The sequence below is a fragment of the Platalea leucorodia genome, assembly GCF_965183815.1.
Source record: "Platalea leucorodia genome assembly, chromosome: 4".
Lineage (NCBI taxonomy): Eukaryota > Metazoa > Chordata > Aves > Pelecaniformes > Threskiornithidae > Platalea > Platalea leucorodia.
In genome coordinates this window covers 48,276,338-48,294,549 of record NC_138826.1, presented here as the reverse complement: position 1 = coordinate 48,294,549, position 18,212 = coordinate 48,276,338, and the positions used below count along the sequence as shown (strand labels likewise).

Below are 18,212 nucleotides of genomic sequence, written 5' to 3'. Positions count from 1 at the left end.
AACTGTTATGGCGAGGAAGTAAAGTTTTGCTATAAAATGACTGATACTTTCCATGACAGACTTAGGAAATAGGTTCGTGCTGTGTGTGAGCAGCAGACTGGATATTAAAAAAAAAAAAAAAAAAATCAGGGGGGGATGTTTTTACAGCTGCGCTGTTTGGGGGGGGTTAAGTGGAGGGAGAAATGAATTGTTATATTCTGGGTATCTCTAACCGCAGAGGGAGTGACGCACGTGCTTGGCGGAGCTGGAATGTGGAAGTTGCCGGGGCTGGCTCCGAGATGCGTCTCCCCAGGCTGATGGCCACGCTGGGACTCGAGTCATTGTCTTGCAGCGTGGGGAGATGGGGCTCAAGAGGCTCCCAGGCTCGCTAACCCTGTGCTGTTACTTGTTGTAACTGATAAAAGTGGTACTCCTAGATTACCATTACCTACGGGTTACCTATAAGGACAGGATCACACAAATGTTGTCATTAGATATTCAAAGCTTGCTTAAGTAGCAGCTTATTTTAATAGTAAGATGGTGCTCTTTCATAATATTTTACTAGTCAGTTCATTTACTGAAGTGCAAAGGGAATGTAAACTGTCTACTAGCGAGGAGGTGCAATTTGCTGGATTCCCCCTGTCCCATGGATTTTAAAACACTTCATGCTAGGGATTCCTTATTGTGCTTTGTCTTTCTTCAAGGCACTTTGCCACTTGACAGTATTTGACAGGAGATTATAAACATGGAGGTAATACAGAGCACAGCAGGCCACTTACTTCTGTGTAACTGTTGAATGTTTTAGGTGCCCTAATAAGCCCTGCAAAGCTGAGTGATTAGTTTTTTAAACACACTGTCAAAAGTAAATAGTGTGTGCATTGTCTCCTCCTTCTCTCCCCAACTCAACCTTTTCAGTATCCTAAATTTAGTTGTTATAATTTCATGCCAGCTCCATGTTTCCTTCTGGCCAGGGAAAATACCCTTATGTTGCAATACAATGCTGGGAACAGTAATAGTTATTTAGATACTAATACTGCTGGGAAAATGATAACCATTTTATCCCTTGGGTTACTTCTAAAATCAGTTCTAATGGATGCAGCAAAAGAATCAAAGCATACTGAGAAAGAAAAGTACATCAGTGCTTGAGTTTGGCTAACTCGAATTAGGAAGGCAGGAACAAAACCCGAATATTTAAATACAGGTGGGAGAGCTAGGACAAGGATGAAAGCGTTGGTTCAGACTTCAGCAGCAGGTGTTCACAGGAGAACTGTCAGGTGGTAGGGTCATTTAAATAGAAAATGGCTCTTCCTGAATAATTTTGTCCTGTTTGGGCAGTGGTGTTGTCAAAGGAAGAAGTTTAATTGTCTGAGGGCATTCGCGTTCCCAAAGCGATGCTTCCTCACTTCACGTACTGCAGAGAAGTGCAGTGGGTAGACCTCTCTCCTTTACTCAGTTGGACTTGCTGGTAGATAACCTCTTACCCTAATAAACAAAATAGTCCAGTTAAACTTGTTATAAGAAAAAGTAAGGAGTAATTACTTAATTTCTGTGAAGTATATGCTGTATGAGCAATGTACGTATGGGTTGTATCATTTTAAAAGTTTCGTCAGCCCCACTTGGACTTTGCTACTCCTGAGTAGTGCAGCCATTCCAAGTCATGCTGGTAAAGCGCTCAGAGAAGAAATAAGTATCATCCAAATTAAAATTTGGATGTGAAATGGCAGCCCACATTGCTAGCAAGATGGCTGCATGCTAAGTTGGGTCGCATGTGAGAAAAGAAGATAAAGTAGAAAATGTCAACTCTATTGTGTTTACAAATGACTCTTGTTCTTCGCTATATTTTTCTGAATGCACATAGTAGAGAGAAATTACTATTCCTAGTACCTGTGGCCAGAAAGTGTCAATAGTATACTTTGGACAGTGCTTCTTTAATGTATATTTTAGATAGAGCTCTTGGAAAAATGGACAAAGGCCATGACGTGGCCATAACTCTTGGCCGTGACGCTTTTTTTACTATGGCAATGTGCCTTCGCTCAAGCCTTTAACGTTTGGGGCTGCATTTGTAATTGAGGAGACAGTGTTTGCCAGAACAGAAGTGAATCATTTTAAGTGTAACACTTGACTGTATTTTGATCTGATACAGAAATTCCCTGCGAGGAAAGAGGAGGAAAATATCACAGGTGTCTACATTTTTGTGATGATACAAAAATGATATGAAATACATGAAAAGTGCTGCTACATACCAAATAGAAACCATGTATGTCATGTATATAAACGATGGTTATACCAGAATCAGCACTGTGCTTTGTTCGCAATTATAAAGCATCGATAAAAAGTTTCATCAACAGATCCTGTTACTTATTTAAAAGGAACTCTTTCAGTGAAGCTATCTTTAAAGTTTTCTCTGCCACTTTTAAAACAGTTTTCTCCATCTCTGGAAAAGAAAACTGAAGTCTTGGACTTGCTGAATCTGTAAGTAAATGGCCTGTTCATCAATCGTGCTCCGTGCCATGCTGTGGCAATAAATTGCAAACAGAAAACACTCAAATTGACATCTGAACTGAAGAAAGTGCCTGAAAGTTTGGAGAAAACCAACAGACAGCAATATCGGTTAATCTAATAAAAGATGTTACTTGTTGGAGAAGCATACCTCGTTTACAGGCGTGTCATAGATGTAATCTGTGAGCCTGAAGTGGCTGGCCATTTTGCCTTAAATCGTCTTTCCTGTAACGCTGTCTCAGGCACAAGGCCTATGAATAAGTTACCATGGAGAAAACTAGGTTATGAACTCAGGCTTACAGCACTTCTGTAGTAATTGCCTGTGTGTGTGCTTTTGCCTCTTCGCAAAAGCAGCACAGTGTACTCTGCCCCCACTGAATTTACTTGGGTTTAGTGTGTGTACACAGGCTGGTTGTTGTGGAATAACAAATGTGCCCCAACTTCACGTGGGTGCCCTTGTGCTCAGAGGTGACTTTAGATGTCACCTTTCCTCTAAACCACTGAACACTGGTTTTTGTTTTTTTTTTTTTTTTTCTGATAGTATGCGCTATGCCATGTAGATGAATATCCATGCACTTTTGCCTAAACTAAAATAAAGATTGCCATGAGGCTAATCTTTATTACTAGTAATAGAATCAATTAAAATAGTTCTAGCTTGTAGATTTTGGGGGTTTTAAAATTTTATTTAAAAGAATTTGAGTTTATTTTTTCCCGCTGTGCCTTTTCTCTTCCATCTACAGCCTAGAAAACTTTGCATCTTCTGGCTAATTTCAACCAAACTTTGCAGCAGGAGAGAGATATGAAAGGTAGTTAAGGTCCTATTATTTTAAGGAAGATGGGTGGACAGGTAAAGTTGAGACTCTCTCAATGCTTTGGATGCATAAAAAAAAAATTGAAGTGACAGCTTGCTGTTGCTAGATGGGAGAGGTCCCCCTCTGTCCTTTCCTTCCCTCTCTTCTGCCTCTCCTGGGGCTAGCTCTAGTTTATGATCTCCTGGTGCTCTGATTCCTTTTGCTATCCTAGAGGAAAAAGAAAACCACTGGATTAGTTCTCTGTGGTTTTAGTGAAGTGAATAGTTTTCTGTGCAAGAGCTGTGGTGAGACATGTGATGAGGAAGATGGGAGTTGGACCTTCCCTTCTGTGGAGCATGTATGTGGGGGTCGGAGGGAAGAAGCTGTTGATTTGGCTCTGGTTGTCTTATGAACCTTTATTAGATGTCTGAGAATCTGTGTGGGAGAGACTGTTGATGCTCAGTGCTCAACGCTGATGGTGCTGTAGGAAAGCAGGCTCCGCTGCTGCCTGCCCTGCTGGCGTTTGATATTTGAGGGCGAGAGAAGGGGAGGGATGTTCTGGCGGTGAAGTCATTAGGCCAAGGGACAGCAGTTTCCATGTGGTCTCAGATAAATCATTTAATCTCTTTGGTGCCTCAGTTCCTTGTCTTATAAAATGACGTTAGTCTTCTGGCCTTTGGGTTTGCAGAGTACGTAGGATAACGGGGTCAGTTGTAGCCTGCGGATATCACATGCTTACATAATCAGATGACGGTAGGTCTTGGGTCTCTCTTGATGTGCTTTCCAAAAAAAAAAAAAAAATTATTGCTGCAGAGTAAATACAGCTTATTGCCTGACACAGGACCATGGTCTCTCACTTCCCTGTGAATTGCCCCATCCATTTTTCCAGCCTTGTGCCTATTTTTATACTTTGGGGTCTGTTGCAGGAAGTTGGCCATTCAATATTGCAACTGCATAGTCAAAAACACTTATTTTGCATATTACTTCCGTGCTCTAGAAGTGAAAAGTCAGTGAGGAGATGGACTGGGTAGGATCTTGGCTGCTTTTAGTTGACAAAGTGCAGCTGTATGCTTTTCTTCAGAGTATATTGTGTACCTTTTTTCCTACCTGAAGCTTCAAAAGAAGGGTATCGGTAGACATGCTTCCAATTTTATGGCAAGTGCTAGTGACTTTTTGAAGGTGTAACACTGGGCCATCTCATGCTTCCAGAGAGGCATATCTAAGTAACTGCAGACTGAAATCTCAGTACATGCAGACGGTGCACTCTATTCTCCTTTTGGACATTCAGGTTTCTAACAATCCAAATGAGGAAGCATTTCTGATTTCTTTCCGTTTTACTTCTTTTCAAATGGAAATTTTAATTGAGAAATCTTTTGCATCACTGAGACATTTGTGTTTTGCAGCAGTCTTCAAAGTCCTGGTGATGATCAAGCTCCATTGTGCTAACTGCTGTATGGATCATGCAAAGCATGTGGCAAAAGTCATCACATCAGAGAAGCTGCACGCTTCAGTGGTGCAAAAAATGGTGCGCACATTATTGATTATATATAGCCATCCCTATGTGACAGGAGAAAGCTTTAATGATGTATAGGAATCTTTGCAGGATCTAGTCCTAAGCAAAAGTGAGGCTCGTTAGGAAAGCATAAGTATCATAAATAAATACCCTTTTAGTGTAAATAATAATAATAATAATAATAACAACAGAAATCCCTCTGAATTACAGTTTCTTCTAATGTATATTGTGTGACCGTAATAGGTAGAAATCTGCAAGAGCGTGGGGTTTTTGTCTTAAAATTGTAGTAAACTACATTTTTGTAGGAGCCTAAATGTCTTGAATCTTCTAAATGTTTGCTTTTTAAGACAAATGATGGAGGAACAAAAGGGGAGATGATTTATATATCTTGGTGAATGATGTCCTGCAGGCAGTCGCTTACACTGCGTTAGGAGACCGAGGTGCAATATTCATACTGAGAGCATATTTGAGCTCTGTGGTCAGAAAAGTTGCCTGTTAAACGATGTGACAAGATGAGAGTCTTCAGCCCATCTGTCACCCATGCAGAAGTAAATGATCACATGGTACCGACTCCAAAGTAGAGGGAAAATCTGCTGTTACAGCCAACATTCCTTGCCACAATACAAATATGTTCTTTGCTCACATAATAGCTATTCAGTTTGCCTGCAGTCATTGTGTTCCTCCATTAAAGTTCAAGGGAATTGAAAATACACAGTCGACAAAGCCAACTTTTGTCTTGGAGTGAATACGTGTTTTATTACAAGGTGTTTTATCAGTGAGATTTTTAGAAAATAAACGGGTTTGTGAAAAAGATCATGTGGTCATCCACATTTGAGCTTAAAGATTTCTGGGTGAGTAGCAGTGATTTTATTTTTATTTTCTTTTTATTTTTTTTTCCAGTTTCTTTACAGTTGACTTTTACTAATTTTATGGTGTATGCCCTTTTCTTAAGGGTGGTCTGGGTTTCCAAATTTGAGTGTATAAATTTTAATGTTTCCTAACTGAGGTGTTATTAAAAAAAACCAAACCAAACCAACACCAAAAAAACCCACAACAAAACAAAATAACCTCCAAAAATGCTCACAGGCTTTGCTGAAAATGTAGTCTTTTCTTAGTCTTCAAGAATGAGAGAGGAAGTGCACAATTAAAATTCAAGGCATTTAGTCAATAAGAGCCCTGTAAATCTGATTACCTTATCTGTTTGGAAGTATTTTAATGCCTTTTATTCTGCTGCATATACATGTGCAATTATTTCTTTTCTGTATATCATGTTAAAGTCCTCCTGCATGGAGCATAATACGGAAGTGAGCTCTCTAGCTCAGCTAATAGCAAGTTGCTGCCTCCAAACCTGTGCAAGCGGTAACGGTCAAGATAGAAGTCTTGGTCTTTAGGGATGTAATTTCATCTGTTTCTTGTGTGGATTTTTTTTTTGGTACTTAGGATGCCTGAAGGTACTGGCAAAACAATCTCCCCATGCAAATAGCAACAAGAAAGGCGACTGTAATGGTTAACCTGTGGCCACTGAGGCCAGACTTTATTTAAGAAGCTGGCCAGACTGGGTAGCTTCTGCCCAAGAGCTGTAGAAATGCTTGATGAGGCAAGTTGTGGGGTTGATAGTTTTCAAATACTCTTGGAACACATGAAAATTCCTGGAGACTTGAAAAACACTACTGCTTTTTAAGCTAAAACTAATGCTGTCTTAATGAGGGTAAATGAAATGACTCAATGCTATTATATTAATAGTAACCATAGTCTACTCAAATTCAACGAGGAATAGACGAGCTGAAAAAGTTTTACTGTCTTGGATTAAATTTATGAAGAGAAGTTTCATAAAAAATGAGGGTAGTTAAGAGGAGAAGTTGGGAACAGCTGAAGTAAGGTAGGTTGCAGGCAGCACAGGTGATTTCGAAGGGTGGGAGAGGGAAAAACAGTGTAGTTAAAGCAGTGTGAAGGGAGCTGTAGGCAAAAAGATATATCCACACACAAAAAAAAAAAAGGCAAAAAGAAACTTGTGTTAGAGATCACAAACTCTAGCAGGTTAAGTAAGAAATCATCAGGAGACCAGAGTAGAAATTCTTTGAAAACAGCTTTCTACTAGCATATACTTAATAAAAGCTTTTTAGATTCTCCAGAAGCTTGCTGAAGAGTCTGGGATTGTCTCCAGAGAAGAATTTCAGAAAAGCAAAATCAATTAGTTGAATCGGCATTTGCTGCAAAAGAAGTACATGATTCTTTACAAGGATGAATGAGAAGTGTTCACAGAAGAGGTTTTAGAAAAAATGGTGATGTGCACAGTAATAAACCTCCAGGAACAGGTACCAGAACTGGGAACGCCTCTGTAAAGCTGACAAGCTATTGCTAATAGCGGTGTGTAATCTGTGGCTTCATTTAACCTCGCGCTTGGGAGAAGAGGTGATGACGCGTGCAATACACTGCAATTTGCTCTTAAAAAGGGTGTTGCTGATTAGTAGTTCCAGCAGAGGGGTAGCAATTATAGAAGCAACAGGATTGTTAAGAGTTGTAACCATTATATATTGTAGAAGAATTGACTTGGCTTTTAAAGGGGGAAGTCAGGCCTCAGGTTAGAGGTATTTGAAGGTGTTACAGAGGTAATCAGAGAAATTAAGTCTTCTGTGGGAAAGGAGACTGATCAGTGGGGTTCTTGAGCTTGGAGAGACGATGCGAGAAAGTACACCCTGCTCTGTAGATTTCTGTTGTGTCACAGCACAACTACAGAGTAGCAAGTGTAAAACAAGTGAAAAGTTTTCTTCATGCTGTGTATAAATAAGCATCTTACTTATTGTCACAGGATATTGTGGAGATAAATGTACACCTTTTAAAATGGATTAGTGAAATTCAAGTTTCATAGCTTCACTGAGCACAGTATTTTGTGCCTGAAATTTTTATTAATAACTTTTGGAGACGGGAAGGTTGTGGAAGAGGAAGAAGAACTGATAAAGTTGTTGTTTTCTAAATGTTCACTGTTGTCAAATGTTGGAAGCAGTATTCTGGGCAAGGTATGCTTCTGGTCTGATTAAATAAGGAGTTACTTTTAAAGTCCTCTTTGTCTTCCACAGAAAGATCGGTTAGCTGATGACAGCAACCCTTACTGGCCTTAAAATTAGTAACAGGACCACAGCATCATGTGCTTTGCTGTCTGTAATAATAAATTAACAACTGCGGACCTGTTGGTTTTCTTTTTGTAATGTCTGCTGTTACTGGTTGAAAAGGGGATTGACAAGCAGAAATACAGACGTCAAAAAGAAACATTAATACTTTTCACGTTGGAAAGCGCTCAAGTTGTTGTTAGGATCGTCCATTAAAGCAGCAGAACGTAACTATGGTGGGTTACTGTGTTCTGTACGTACGTAGAATCAGTATAGCATGTAAAGCATTTTTTCAAAAACTTCGCTTCTAGTCATAAAAATGCTTTTTAAACTAACAGCTTTCTTCTGCTCAGTAGGATGTGATTTGTTGGAAGTGTATGTTGACCTGGAACCAACAAGGAGATGACTAAGTAGGAGGAAAATGGTTTTAACATGCCTCTGCTTTGCCAAGGAATATGGAAACAATAACAGATTTGTCAAGTCTGTGGGTCAGCTAGCCTTGTAGTGATATATGATACTTCTCTATGCACGACATACTTGGTGTATTGGGTTGTTTTTTTCTAAAGCACCATTTAGGAGCTGAAATGTGAATCTTTCTTTGTCCCAGTTGCTGTTTATCACCTTCATGGTCATGCTGTTTACTGATCAGATGTATCCAGAGTAGGTGGGAGATCTTGACTTCTCTTCATTGTGGCAGACACTAATGTGGTCTGTCGTCTTATTTGTTTTACGGTGTAATTTGATAGCCAAGACTGCGCATGTTTGACGGTTGCCAAAGCATTTTTGGTCCATGCACTAAAGCTCTGCAGTAGTCCTTCTCCCGTTTCCCCATTTTTGTTTTCCCCAAGCCACGACATCCTCCATGCCACCTTTCCTTATCGCACTGGGGTATGCTCCATCACTCATGTGCCAAGCAGTCTCTTCTTGAGGTTTCAAACAGTGCAAAGATGATTCCCATGTGTGGTGGAGCCCTGTTTTCCTGGGGATGGCTGAACACCTGTCTGCCGACGGGAAAGTAGCGAATGAATTCCTTGTTTTGCTTTGCTTGCGTGCGCGGCTTCTGCTTTACCTATTAAACTGTCTTTATCTCAACCCATGAGTTCTCTCACTTTTACTCTTCCGATTCTCTCCCCCATCCCACTGGGGGGGAGTGAGCGAGCGGCTGCGTGGGGCTTAGTTGCCGGCTGGGGTTAAACCACGACACTGGTGTGCTTCCTTCTTTGGAAGAGAACCAACAGCTTGAAAAATGAGTATTCAATTTAATAAGAAATTAAAACTAGATGCCTTTTGAGAGCAGAACCGTGCTCTTGGGAGGCAAGGAGTAATAATCACACAGACGAAATCATAGGAACGCCCTTTCCTCAGTGAAGAAAAGGTAGTAGCTCAGCAGTTAGTTGCTCTGAGATGTGCTGGTGACCAGGTTCAAGTTCTGGCTGTTTCAGGAGTGAGCCTGAACCACTCAGTGACCTCTGACTCTCCCTCTTTTGGCACTTGTAAAAGTAACTTAATATTTTGTTGTGACAGATACGATCTCATATTCTCTTACAAACCATGTGCAGACCAGTCACTGAGGGATGGCCCTGTTCAGTGGAGAGTTCAAAGTGTGGGACAAGGCTTTAAGAAGGAGGCAGTGATTTTGAAGAGGAGAGTTGTTTAATAATACTTGGAGGTTCACAGCGCTGGCCGTCTCTCTGCTCTAAAAACGAAGCTTTGTCAGTGCTGAATTGCTAGAGGCTTTTAGATATCTCCTCACCTTTCTGTTAGTATAGGAGAAAAGGACACCAGAAACACCTTTTTTAATCCCCTGCCCCTTTCTGTGTCTCACTTTTGGTTCAGGGTTTTTCTTGTGGGTCTCAAGTTTTTCATGGCTATAGGGAAGTATGCTGCTGTCTCTTAAGTGCAGAGCTCATGGAGGAGGTACTGCGTTAAACCCGTTTGGGCTCGCTGCCCGCTGCTGGGGAGAGGAGGAAGGGAAGAGAGCTGGGCTCCATGGCACAGGGGGGTCCTTTCCAGCCCCGCATCTCTCTGTTTCTACCCCCTGGGCTTCCCTGGTAAAACCTCTCTGGGATCTGAGTGGTTGCAGTCTCTCTTCCATGAAGTTTCAAGATGACTTACTGTTGCCATCTGCTCTTTTGGAGCAAAGCTACTGACTTGCTAAAAAATAAAATTTAATGAATTAATAAAATCATCGAATCATAGAATGGTGTGGGTCTGAAGGGACCTTAGAAGATCATCTAGTCTAACCCCCCTGCCATGGGCCAGGACATCTTCTGCTAGATCAGGTTGTTCAAAGCCCCAGCCAACCTGACCTTGAACAGTTCCAATGATGGGGCATCCACAGCTTCTCTGGGCAGCCTGCCCCAGTGCCTCACCACCCTCATCATAAAAAACTTCTTCCTTATGTGCAGTCTAAACCTACCCTCTTTCAGTTTAAAACCATTGCCCCTTATCCTGTCACTTTCAGGCCTTGGTAAAAAGCCTCTCTCTGTCTTTTTTACAAGCCCCCTTTAAGTATTGAAAGGCCACAGTGAGGTCTCCCCGGAGCCTTCTCTTCTCCAGGCTGAACAACCCCAACTCTCTCAGCCTTTCTCCACAGGGGAGGTGTTCCAGCCCTCTGACCATTTTCGTGGCCCTCCTAACAGGCCCATGTCTTTCTTGTGCTGGAGACCCCAGAGCTGGATGCAGTGCTCCAGGTGGCGTCTCACAAGAGCAGAGTAGAGGGGGATGTTAGTGGTAAGAGAATGTTAGTATTTATAGCGTGGGTAGTAAGTAGTTACTGTGAACAACAAACAATGGTGGATCGGCTTTTTGACAATGGGAATTTCTGCCAGGTGGAAGGCTGCATGGCCTTGTTCATGCTGTTGTTTACTCTACTTTTTCCTTTCTTGCAAGTTGAAACTCTAAGCTAAATTGTTCTCTGGCATTGTCAGCATGAGCCCAGGGGTCTTTGGAGAAGCTAATTCCTTTGGCTTCCCCCTACTGCATCACCCAAAATAACATCATAGTCTGTCTTTAAGCGGCATATGCTGTTTGTTTTTTATTGCTACTCTAAACATTTGTACTGGATTGTATTTCCACCTCTGCCTTCTTATGAAGGAATTCCAGCTGAACGATTAATGTCTCCCTTCACTTGAGCTTGTGTTTTTCTGGATAGTGAATTAGAGGCTCCTTACAGTTTATTAATTTTGCTTTTAGCATTATGTAACCTGTATGAGGTTGTAAGTACTTAATGTAAGTCTGAGTAGCATGTTCCTTTATAGCTCATTTTACAGTCCTTGGCCTATTCCGCTTCAAAATTCTCATAAGCAGCGTAAGTTGGCCAAAACACACACTTCATGTTAATTAAATCTCTTAAATAGAGTCTAATTTTCTTGCTTCTCTTGAAGTTGGTGAGAGATTAGTAATAAAAGAAAATTAGCTGGTTGATAGCATCATGTATTTGATCAGTGCAGAAACAGGATAACCGCCTCAGGTGTATGGTGAACTCTTCATTCTTATGCGAACATTCGACATATTAAAAGTTGACAACTTTATTTGAACATTTATCCTGACAAGATAATTTTATAGAAGATAAGAATTAACAAACTGAGGAAGCACTAGAAAATGTAATGTATAAATTTTTAAAAAGTCTTATTTCCTTCAGTGGGTTTGCTCCTGTTAAAGTTTTGCACTTCAGCAGAAAGCAGTCTTGAAAGATTTGCAATTGATGTTGCTGGAACTAAGATTTTGTTTGAGATTATTCTTTCTAAAACATAAAAAAATAATTTGACTGTTGTTAATACAGGGTTTTGAGACTAAATGGTTAAGTGTCTGTTTCCTCTCCTGACCTCTTGACTCAGAGAGTGCAATTGTAGTGGGCAACAAGTCAGTAAAACAAAATTATCTTTTTTTTTTTTTTCCCCCTCTTAAGATGAGGAAAGAAAAGTTTTTCTGTGAAGGGTAATTGAGAGCATCCTGAGAGAATAAAATGTTGAGTGTTGATGAAAAGTAAACCTACTTCTTCATCTCTGATGAAGTTGCTGTCCTAGTTTTGTTTTCATTTCTGTCTGCAAATGTTTTCAAAGAGGTTTAACTTTCTCAAATTCATAAGATACTTCTGACTTACGTCTTGGTTTCTATCTTGTTCTTGTGTTTTGGCAAGAACTGTATGTCACAACTTGTAGCTTCCAATAGGCATGGGGGCCATCCAAAATAGTTTCCACTTCCCACTGAGGTATGTTCTTAGAAGAACTTTTCCAATCCAAATAACTGGCATTTATTACTTTTTTTAATTGCTTAGTGTGATACTTGCTTACATTTGCTGTTTTAATGTCTTTTCCTGTCTGTAAACTGAGAGCCCCAAAGGGCACATGCGTGCAGTCACTGAATTCAGTTTACATAGCTTGACGGATGTTTTGGGAAAAGCAGATTGTGTGTATGTGCTGTTTGTCACAGATGGTGTCCCAGCAATAAAAAAGTTGTGCTAATGCTGAAGGAAAATGAGATGAAAGTAAGTAAATGAAATAGCAAAAAAAGGATGGCCTTAGAGTTTAGCATCATTTTTTCCAGCAGCTTTGGGGAAAGCGGTTAGTATGGCACATGTATGCTTGAGCTCAGCAAAGGTTCTCAAGTTGCGCTATGTAGGCAACAAACAATGGGCAGGAGAAATTTCTCTGGATAATTTTGCTGCTTGGATACTACCAGTGTCCCAATTTTAAGTCTAATATCTTTTTGACGAGCTTTTTGTGAAACCTGGTCACGCGAGTAGGTAAGGATGTTAATTCCATATTAAAATATATATATGTATTGCTAGTCTTTGAGATGGTAAAGAAAAATCTTAGAAGATGAAAGGGTTCTGAAGCTTTAAAAAAGGAAAGGTGGGTAAAACATGGACATTTCACCCCTAAGAATTTAACTTAGGTGGGTCATTTTTTTTCATTCGGTTTTGTTTTGGGGGACCTGTGACTTTGTAATGATTTTTAGAGCTCACTAGAATCACACTGTCAAAACCAGAAAATAGTTTGAGTCCTGTGCCCATATGGGAATGCAGATCTCAACTCCTTCCCCTTCTGGCGTACGTAAATGAGGAAAGGGGTTCATTTTTCAGAGTTCAGGATTGTTGGGGGAGGAGAAGAAACAGGACTCACTTTATGCAGCGTATCTCTGAAAACCAAGCTGATGTGCATTATGGACTGCAGGTAGAGTCTGCATTTAAGTTCTGTTGAGGAGGGCTAAGCTGTATGGCAGGCTGTTCTTTGCACTGCTATAAATCTTCAACATCCATAAATCTTCAATCCATGCCCTTCACACTTTTAGCCTTCACTGGACTGTTACATTGCTGAAGTCCATTCAGTAGTCTAAGATCCTGAATTCGTTTTTAATTACCCCTTATAAAGCTTTTCTTCTGGGTTTGTTCTGCTGCCTCTTGGCTTGTAGCTGAACTAGGTGTATGAACTGTCAGATTAACTCTGGTTCTTCCCTTGCCTTTTAGGACTCCTCAGTGGGCAGACCTCTCCAACCAACACCAAACTGGAAAAGTTGGACCCCCAGCAGGTGCTGCAGCTCTGTCTCCGGTACCAAGATCATCTTCAACAGTGTGCAGAAGCAGTTGCCTTTGATCAGAATGCACTGGTGAAGCGGATCAAGGAGGTACTGCCTGCGGCATGCCCACTTCTGGTGGGGAAGGGCTCGGGGCATCGGCATGGCCGTCTTGTGCTATGAATGCAGGTGCTGGCTGTAGATGGCCTTGGGTCACTTGCAGCAGTCCACTTCAAAGTAAACCCTGTAGAGAAACTTTGTGAGTGTGCACTTCGAGCAAAGTTTCCTGGCTTTGATTGTGGTTGCAGTTAGACGATGTGTTTATTGGTTGTGCTCTGTGATTCCTGGTTGTAAACAGTGGGTGTTCCTCTGGTATGGCAAGTACTGCAAGTAACTATTGAAGAAGTAAAAGATGACTGGAATTTTTAAAGGTAACGTTCCTTACTTAGGTCTGTATGCGTAACATTTTATTATGCATCGTGGTTAAGCTCTAATTTAAGGAAAGAAATAGTTATCATAACATCATCTATGGTTGGAGATGGTAGTATTTCTTTCTTTCTTCAATGGATTTGTAGAGTTAGACTGTTTTCAAAGCCCATAACAAGCTGTCTCTTCTTTGATCCATATGGCTGCTGAAAAAGATCTTCCTGTGCTGCTGTTTCTACCACCATCACTTGAAAATCACTGATTTGCTTAAATATTCAGTAATACTGTTGGGGAAGAAATTAATTTGTGGGTCAAGCATCCTGCAATTGGATTGTCTTTCTCATGTGTGTAACTACCAACATTGGAAGCAGAAGGATGACTGACAATTTTTTTTTTTTTAAAGTTAAGACAGATTGGCATAAGAGGAGATGTTGTTTGAGAATGTTTTCTCACGTATTCTCAGATGTGTAGAACTGGAGAATGCTGCATGTGTCAAAAGTCTGTGAGACCAAATACCTTTCAATGTTAAAAGAAAAATTTTTGAACAGGTGGTTCATTTTTATTCATGCAGTATAAACAAGGACCTTGATTCGTCGTTGCTATATTGGCTTAGAGTTAAGAAAATCCCACATGACAAACTGGATAATAAATTTGATTCATGGGCTGTTTCAAGAAGCTGCTGTCATCATGAAGTTGTAAGTCCAAAATAACGTGGGAGCCATTAAAAAGGCCTTTTTACTTTGGTGTATCAAGATCTGAGGCCAGCTATTACACAAGATGTGAAGATATTTGCAGATGTTGGTGACTCAGATCACACAATCTCAGAAATGGGATTTAATTGCCAGCCTAATGACAGTATACTGCATTAATCCAAGCAGATTGTAATTCTTTTGGCTGTTAAAGTGTGAGAGGGAATATTGACATGATTTAAAGTCATGGTGGACTCCACCAGTGCAATCTGCACTAGTTGGATTTGCCTTCTATAGGGCAAGTGGCGGACTGTCTTTCAAATTAGCATTGGTGATGTTTTCTTCCAGTTCGTAAGGCTTTTTTTTTTTTTTTTTTTCCCCATGTAAAATAAATACAGTGATGATATCAGTATCATCACTGGCTTACTTTATTGTCACGGACTTACTTTATCACAGGCTCCTCTCTGACAAAGTGAAGGAGAAGTGGGTGACTCTGTAACTTGGGCATCTGACAAGTCAGTTGAGGTTCCTTTTTGGTCAAAACATTTAAGTAACTTCAGATGCTTTCAATCCCTCTGCCAGATCTAGTGGGTTTTTACTGTTCATTTTCCTAATAATTTTTAAATGTTTTTCTTGCATTGGCTGTTCTGCGTGTGTGTTCTGGAGGAGCCGGGTGGGACCCACTCAGCTTAAATCATTCTTTCCAAATTGTTTGGGCTCTCCTTGGTGTGCTAAATCGAACCGCTGTTGACAGTTGTTGACAACAAGGGGTGCAGCTGAACTAGAGCAGGGTATGTCTCTTGTTACAAGTGCAGACAAAGGAAATGGTGTTTGGCTGCACCCATTTGTCAGCAATGATTTAGTTCTGCTGTGTAGACAAAGCTTCGACCCTTGGTAAAGAGTAAAAATGAAAGAGAAAATGGAAGTGTATTGTGAAAAGCATGATGTGTGCATGACATGGACAGTAAATTCTTTTTATCCTCATTTTAGTAGTCAGTATTCCCCTTTACACTGTAAGCATTGAAGTGTTTTTCTTCCGATAACGGACTTATCAAGTGATTGATGCTTTTAACTTTCCTACAAAATGTTGGTGAGCTTCAGTCTCCAATTCCTGCCATTTGTCTGAGGTGTGTTTGCTTTTCAGACTGTCACTGACTGTACTCAGTGTAGTAATAGTCCTACTGTATAGCATGCTACAGTCATACTGCCTGCAGCCAGGATTTTTTTAAGTCTTTCCTTGACAAAATGTCCCAGGGCAAATATCTTTTGCTCATTGTCTGTGCGGCCAGAAAAAAAGTTCCCTGGTTTTTGGCAAAACTCAAAAGTACTGTTGTAAATTCATTGGTCCTCGATAACTCATAATTGACTGCGGCGGTTTGTAAATCAGCACACAATCTGAATTAAAATGGTTCTTAATAGGAAAGAGAATGAGCTAAGGCAAACAAAAACCTTGCATGCCAGTAGTTACTGCGGATCTAAGTAGACCCATCTGTGCGTTCCTTTACTTTGGGGACCAAAACAGTCTAGCTTTGCTCTCCATCCCATTTTCCAGTTTAGCCAGAATTTCTTTGCAGTGTGTTGGCTGGATCCATATCTGCTCCTAACTGTAGAACCTGTGTGACTTCCATCTTGCTGTGACTGTTCTCTTTCAAGAAGAAATACATTTACCCAAGCGTTTCCTTGAAGGGGAAGGAATTGAAGATGTGATTGAATGTAGTTGACTCAACTGCCTCTCTTCAGCAGTTACACGTACTTGTACCCGAACTGTTGGTTTTGGAAGGGATTGATTTTTATCACAATAGGCTTTGTCTTCACTGCCAAAAAAAAAGGATGTGCTTGCATCTTTTTAGGGAAAAATAACCATTATACATTAAATATTATGTTTCATATTAATTTTTGGCAGCTGACTCACCATCTGTTGCAACACTGCATTAATTCCAGGACCACTGAAATATTTAGGATTCTTTTAAATTTTTTTTCTCCTTATCAGTTTGAAAAACAACAGAACAGCAATTTGGGATTTATGTATGTGTTAATCCAGGGTTATGGCATCTCACAAAATTTGACAGTTTTCAAGAAAAAAGCCTGTGTGCAGCATTTTCTGGGTAATTTGTCTACTCTCTGGTATTTTGTAGGATGAAAATTTTTAGCTTATTGGATGAATCACCACATTATTGACTTCTGGGGGCATTCTGTTCAGATGGGTCTGGGAACAGGATCTAGTCTGGCTACTGATGGTATGTTGGACCCACATGAGCTTGTTATATGTGTACAGTAGGAAAAAGGTGCATTTTTAAAACCCATTAGATAATATGCAATAGGCAATTATAGCTCATTAACAGACTAATCTGATCTTACTGCACCTTGGAGCTTTTACCAGTGTGTTTAATGATGGGGACAGTTGACAATGCACCTTACAGAGAATGTTATACTTCACACTAAAAATTGCAGGAGTGAACCATGACTCGCTAAGCCAGGATAAAACAATCTCGATCTGCCTATTCTTGGGTGTTGTGCGTATATATATATATTATATATATATATATATACACACATATATTTAAAAAAAAAAAAAAAAAATCTCTTTAGTGTATATCTGCATGAGGACAAAAAAGTCTCCACTGTAGTGTTCTTTCTTTGTTTCTGTGGTGTGTTTAGTGTCCTAGCTGTAGAGAGGAGGTCTTAACTTGCTGCATCCCACGTCCGTCTCTGCCATGACAATGCAGTGGGTCTGCATTATAACTAGTTTGAAGTTTTCAGCAACTCCAGTTGCTGTTGGATTTGAGAGCTGCGTGTGCTCTCTTCTTTCTCCCAGACCGTCTGCCTCAGTTTTGCGATCTGTAAGATGGAGGGTTTCTGCCAAGATTAGCTTGAAGATAAATGTTGACCAGCACTAACTATTAGGTATGACTGGGGGGAAAGAAGCAGATGAAGCAGGCAGAGGGCTACTTTACATGAAGTCCATATCGTTGGAGGATGTGTCATCTGGGTGGCAGGGAGAGAATTTGGAAGGTCATCTGATAGGGGATGGTGAATAACAAAGAATGGGAAACGGGCAGGATAGGTAAAGGCTGGGGAGCAAAGCTAAGTTTTCAGAAAGGGCCCATGATTTTTTGTGCGTCCAAAATTGTCTAGTTTCAATGTCTTAAAAAAGATTATTTTTCATGCGTTAGATGCTAAGCTTCTTAAAAATCACATCCTTCAAAATAGCTGAAGCTGAGTATCCAAAAATTACTAGTCTCACTTGAAAATTTAAGCCTAGCTTCTCTCTATGAAAGCAAAAGGGAAGCTGAAAGCTATCTAAGGTCCTTTCAAAGAAGGTTTGAAAAAAAAGGTCTTCAGCATTTCTTATTAGACATCCAATGTTGGCAAAGGAGATGTGCTACTCAAAGTATCCTATGTACCCTTAAAGGCAAATGTAGTTCCTAGATTAACTGTGCTTGAAATGTATTAAGTGGATTATTAGGAGGGCTCTTACACTTTGCCCTAAACCCAAATATCAATACAGTGTATCTGTAGCTTTTATTGCCATAGGCAACCCAGGCTGGCAATAATTTTGAAAACAGAACACTTTTTACAATACAAAAAGAAATTAAAAATATCTCAGTGTAAGATGACACATGCCTACAGGAAAAAATTAACACCTTTTCAAATAATCAACATTACTTTTATATTTTTAACAAATGTGATG

The 18,212-nt window shown here is 40.2% G+C and overlaps 1 protein-coding gene across 2 annotated transcripts in view; it reads left to right on the top strand.

Moving 5' to 3' along the window:
• BORCS5 (BLOC-1 related complex subunit 5) overlaps positions 1–18,212 on the top strand; it is a 77,425-nt gene that overhangs the window by 41,335 nt on the left and 17,878 nt on the right. For both annotated transcript variants that reach the window (XM_082310743.1, XM_082310744.1), the window contains one exon: positions 13,360–13,517. In XM_082310743.1, the coding sequence (XP_082166869.1) occupies positions 13,360–13,517 (158 nt within the window). The remainder of the gene's footprint in view (positions 1–13,359; positions 13,518–18,212) is intronic.